This window comes from Lagopus leucura, unplaced genomic scaffold (genome assembly GCF_019238085.1).
Source record: "Lagopus leucura isolate 7727_CA_CO unplaced genomic scaffold, USGS_WTPT01 44599-0_obj-0_obj, whole genome shotgun sequence".
Taxonomy (NCBI): Eukaryota; Metazoa; Chordata; class Aves; order Galliformes; family Phasianidae; genus Lagopus; species Lagopus leucura.
This window is the reverse complement of record NW_024968674.1, coordinates 1-5,096: the sequence shown is the minus strand read 5'-3', so window position 1 is coordinate 5,096 and position 5,096 is coordinate 1. Positions and strand designations below refer to the sequence as shown.

Sequence of the window (5,096 nt, the reverse complement as noted above, 5' to 3'; positions counted from 1 at the left end):
TCTGCCATTATTTTCACTCCTTTGTCCATACCATCACTACGGTTCCTACCATTAAGTGCTACGCTCAGCACATACGTAGTTACATCAAATATGCACCTCAAAATGCTTGAAAAGGACTCTGGCAAGAGTGTCTCTGAAGTGGGAAGGGCAGAGCACAGATTCTATGATCACTACACGACGGTCTCTGGGATTCACCAGAAGATGTCTGAAAATTAAAAACAAAAGAAATCAAGACATGGAAACAGAACCACTCAGTTTATGCAGGTATGACAACACCTACCCTCATCTGATGTCCCCTTCTACCTACAAATCCTAATGTTCTGCAGTTAGACAGCATTTGTAAGAGCTACCTCAAGGTCTTTGGCTCAAGTTTAAACACTCAAACCCAACCTTCCTCAATGGAAGTAAGGAAACTGAGCTGCAGAAGACAAGCTAAGGAGCTCTCTGCTGGGAGCGCGGGGTTCTGAATGTCATGCATTGCTAAACCAACATAAAGAAATGCAAGTGGGGATGCAGAGCAGTCATTATTGGCTTGTCCAGTGCCATGCAGTGCCACACATGGAGCAGAAAGGACACAAGTGCCCTGATTTCAGTTACAAGTCAATGACAAAGGACACAAAGTCCCCACTTGTGAGGATCTTAAGTACAGAACACTGCAAACAATGATTTTTTTACTGCATAAGTGAAAGACTGGAAATAAAGAGGAAATTGTCAACTCCAACTTTATTCTTTTTAACAGTACTAAAAATACAGCAACAGAAAACAACCAATACTTTGAGACCCCACCTCCCAAACTGTGACCACGGTCTGCACGATTAACATCCAAGTACCTCTTACCTGAAATACAACATATGAATAAATTCCTTCAGATATGAATACAGCTCCTCTGTGTTGATGTTATACTGAACAACTTTGACAGGCTGTAGAAAGAAATAACTCACAGTCAGCATGAATATTGGACAATGAGTATCTCGAAATATATCATTCAAAGATACAATACAAAGAGCCTGTTCTGCTGTTACATACAGGATGCAACACAATAACTCACCCTGTGACTAAACTGCAGATTGTCCTTCATAACCTTTCATACCACTAATTTCACATTAGTTTTCCAAAGCTGCTATTCTCTTCTTAAGAAAAAAAAGCTTAAACAGGCAAAGAAATTTCTCTTTAAATACCCCCAAAATAAGAAGCATGGCTGATATGTACCAAGTAATACACATCAGCATCACAGTTACTGGTACCCACTTTCGGTATTTAATAACAGCCGTTGTAACACGAGGAAGAACAGCCAGTCATGAGCAAGTCTACCTGACAGTGCCCTCACAATATACCAAATACTGTAAAGATGAAATGGTTTACCTTAGAGACATCAGGTTTCTTTATTTCACTAGGAATAATGCACCTTGGTCCTGTTTCACCTGCAAAACCACACCTAGAAGAAAACATTGGAAATCCCATCATTTGTAGTCACTGCACAGCATACACACCCATGAATCAAAAAGCAATCAATCAGGAATACTCTGCAGCTACTAAGAGGTACCCTGCATATGACTTTTCTATCTACTTAGACTGAACAAGAAACATTTTCTCTCTCTTCTTGACTCCCTCTCAGATGCATTAAGCAGAGCAGGCTTCATTTCTGTTAAGACTCAGTTGCAAAGCTCAACTTTGATTGACTCCGTATTTCTGTCAAGTACAATCTTTGAGTGATGATCACCCACCACCTGCCTTCCTTACTGCCTACTGAATTCCCACACAAATAACTGCCCCCGTTTCCACATCAGACCCATTTCCACTGAAGCTCTCAGTCCTCACACGCACCATTCATTCACACCCTGCTCACATCCTCATTTTCTGTGAGGTGCATTTACAAGAAACAAGAGACAGCCTCGATGACTGTCATCACAGAATGGTTGGGTTGGAAGGGACCTCAAGGATCACAAAGCTCCAACCCCCCACCACACACAGGGCCACCAACCTCCCCATTTCACAGCAGCCCAGGCTGCCCAGGGCCCCATCCAACCTGGCCCTGAACACCTCCAGGGATGGACGGGGCAGCCGTTCCAGCACCTCACCACTCTCTCTGTAAACAACTCAGAAGTTCCGGAAGGTCCTGCGCTCCATTTCACTGCTGACCAACAACAAGCATCTCCCCTGAGACAACTTCAAAAGAAACTTCCAAAAACAGACAGAGATCAGAATTCCAGTGCTTAATTTTGGTCCCTGAAGGAATTCTCCAGTCCCAGCGCACGCAAGCAGCTGCATCTCCCTGCCACCCTGATTGCTTCTGACAAATTCACCACACACTCAGGAGAACTTCGACAAGGACAGCCGCCCCCGAGCACAGGCAGCGGCACGGGGGGCCCGAGGCGAGGCTGGATCGGCCCCGGGCAGCCCCATGGAGCTGCGGGGCGCCGCTCGGCGCAGGGAGTCGCACTGACGGCCTCCGAACAAAACCTTCGAAGCACGCCAGCATCGCGGACAGGGAAGCGCGCGAGGCCCGGCGCCGTAAGGAGCCGAAGCCAAGCGCTCACTTGGTGAAGGCCTCGCCCAGGTCGAGCACCACTGCGGTCTTCTCCCCGCCGCTTCCCAGGCCCTCGTACAGCGGCATCGCGGCTCCCGGCAGCACCCCGCTGACGGAGGCGGAGCGTCCCTCTGCAGGTCCTTCCTGCTGCGGGCCCTTCCTCCCGCCAGCTCGTTAAGCTGCCCGCGGCGCCTGACCGCTTCTTGCCGCCCCGCTCTTCCCGCCCACGGCCGCCTCCCGCTCCTCAGTGCCGTGGCCGCCCGTCGGGATGCTCTGAAGCACGGCGCGGTTTTTCCCTCGGCTCTGCTCGGCGCTGGCTGTAGGCAGCTGTGGCGGCACCGCCAAGGACGGCTCACAGCCCGTCCATTTCTTCTTGCCTCTTCAGATACCGACGGGGAGGAATTACTCGTTACGAGCCGCAGCGCTGTGTGGTGAAGTTCGTAGAAACAAGATCGTACGCTGGAACAAAACGGAAGCCTCTATGCACCCGCATACAGTAACAGACTTTGCCCCAGTGCTGAGGTTTTCATGCTAAAGTTGTGAAGTGTTAAGGTACTCTAAATTATCTTAAATCCTGGCCTTAGAGGTAAGAGCCCACACTGCTGCAAGGAAGCTCAGCCAGCAGCTGCTTACACAGAGTTACCCCAAAAGTCGGCAATGCTCAGCCTGCCTTATGTTTCTGGGTGGTAAAACCCACATCATGAGACCCCCTTAGCGTGAGTTAGTGAGGATGCGTTCTACAGGTGTGTACGAAGGAACTGTCACCAGGAAAAGAAAGTGCATCCTGAAAGGAAACACATCAAAGTCTCCCAGGAACAAGTAAACCCTGCAAACTAAAGGTGCTGTTGAAGTAAATAGGACACCAGGAGTTTTCTGCATCAGCTCAGGAACACACGCTGGCACACAGTAGCGTGTTTGGCATCTGCAACTGCACCCATAGGTGCTACTGTTTGCTGCAAGGCAACAGAATTCTCTACGCACATGATGAAAGGTGTTTCATTGCTGAAGCACTGAACAGTACTCCCTTCTCAGGGGAAATACTGTTCCAGCAACTTCGCTAAGGAACCCAAGCCATGTCCTAGCAGTCCCAACACAATCCTATGTGAAGCATTCCGCTCTTCAGTCTGGCAGGAAAGCTTCCAGATGTCCCCCAAAGCACACAGGCCTGCCCTCTTCTGAGACTACTTGACATCAAAGCACTTTCAAACAAAGCACCTTCACAACATTATTTACTGCACCAATAAATAACAGACCTCACTAAGCTACAGCTCGCGACTACAACCACTTCTTCACTGGGTGACACAGTAGCACAGGAATTAACAGAATTCATCTGTTCAGCACATGAACACAGTTCCACACACAGTGTTAGGAACGACCCTGTACTCCCCCAGAACACCTACACTGGTCATATTTAATGGCATTACACAGATAACTCCATATCAAAATCCTACTGATATTTATATACATGTACTTGAAACAGATGAGGAGAATCCTCGTGTAGCATTTTGCTGCTTATTTCTCAGTAGAAAAAGCCTTCTTCATCAGTGGTGGGGGTGCTTTTCCAACACCAAACACCATCTCCAGTGGAGGATTACTCAGACAGCACCAGTCAGGTATGCGCCCCGTCTGGCTGTAATATTCTCTGGACACAGACCGGCTCCCAAGAATGTCCTGAAGTGCTCCAAAAATGGCTCCTATGTTATTGACAAAAAAAAATTATATAGTTCTGCATTAAAGAGGAGTGAAAGGATCAAGATACTTACACTGTTAGTAACCCTGCTTGACCCTAACTGCTCCCATTTATACGCCATGAATGTAACTAAAAAGAAAAAAAAAAAAAAAATCACCACATCACAGCTGAGAACAAAGGCCGCCCAGCTGACCTCTTTCTCACAAAGAACCTTTGCTACAAGATCACAGGTTACACTTCAAACAATCATTATCAGGAAATTCCCTCTCCCACAGACAGGGAACACAACAGCCCTAAGAAGGCCACCCAAGCTGAAAGGGGATTTGAATCACAGCAGCTAGACCAGCAACCAGTGAGAGTAAGTATCAGGGAACTTGGTGCAAATAAATTGTTCTGATTGCTAATGCAAAATGAGACACCATGAGTTTTGTAAATAAACTGATAAACATATTTCAAAAGCAGATCAAAATAAAAATCAAGTTAGTTCCTCAGACAAACCACATATTACCAACCAGAAGTTTAGAAAAGCAGGAGCACCTTTTCAATAAGAAAATCCTCCCAGAGAGGCACTACCAATGTAAAGCCCTTTCTGACCCTATTTCTTTCCCCACCTTGCCAGTAGTGCGTGTAAAATCCATTGTGGAATTGAAGTACTCTTTCCAGGCACTTTGGGACACCACAGGGTGGTAACAGCCTCCAGACAGCCCCTAGCTAGCAGCTCCGTGTCACTAATTAAGCTTTTATCAAACTAGCAGGTTGCTGTGCATTCAGCAGGTCTAAGCTCCCCCTGATTCCTTTACTGCTGCCACCACACGGCAGGAGCCACAAACTGCACTCGCTCCCACCCCGCTGTTTCAAACTGCAAGCCACCGGCTCCAA

The 5,096-nt window shown here is 47.4% G+C and overlaps 1 protein-coding gene across 1 annotated transcript; it reads right to left on the bottom strand.

Moving 5' to 3' along the window:
- Nucleotides 1-26: 26 nt before the first annotated feature.
- Nucleotides 27-2,650, bottom strand: LOC122193782 (actin-related protein 10-like). Its single transcript, XM_042894668.1, has 4 exons — nt 2,538-2,650; nt 1,363-1,435; nt 838-920; nt 27-205 (listed from the first exon to the last, which is right to left on the bottom strand). The coding sequence occupies exons 1-4, from the start codon at nt 2,612-2,614 to the stop codon at nt 85-87; spliced, it is 354 nt and encodes a 117-aa protein (XP_042750602.1). The 5' UTR covers nt 2,615-2,650; the 3' UTR covers nt 27-84.
- Between the last annotated feature and the right edge of the window lie 2,446 nt (nt 2,651-5,096).

Bases quoted from the DNA above. Each gene is read 5' to 3' on its own strand.
- LOC122193782 (XM_042894668.1), bottom strand. From the start codon at position 2,614: ATGCCGCTGTACGAGGGCCTGGGAAGCGGCGGGGAGAAGACCGCAGTG. The intron at 1,436-2,537 runs GTGAGCGCTTGG...GTTTTCTTCTAG, and splicing joins CTGGGCGAGGCCTTCACCAA to GTGTGGTTTTGCAGGTGAAA. The intron at 206-837 runs GTAAGAGGTACT...TTTAATTTTCAG, and splicing joins ATTCATATGTTGTATTTCAG to ACATCTTCTGGTGAATCCCA.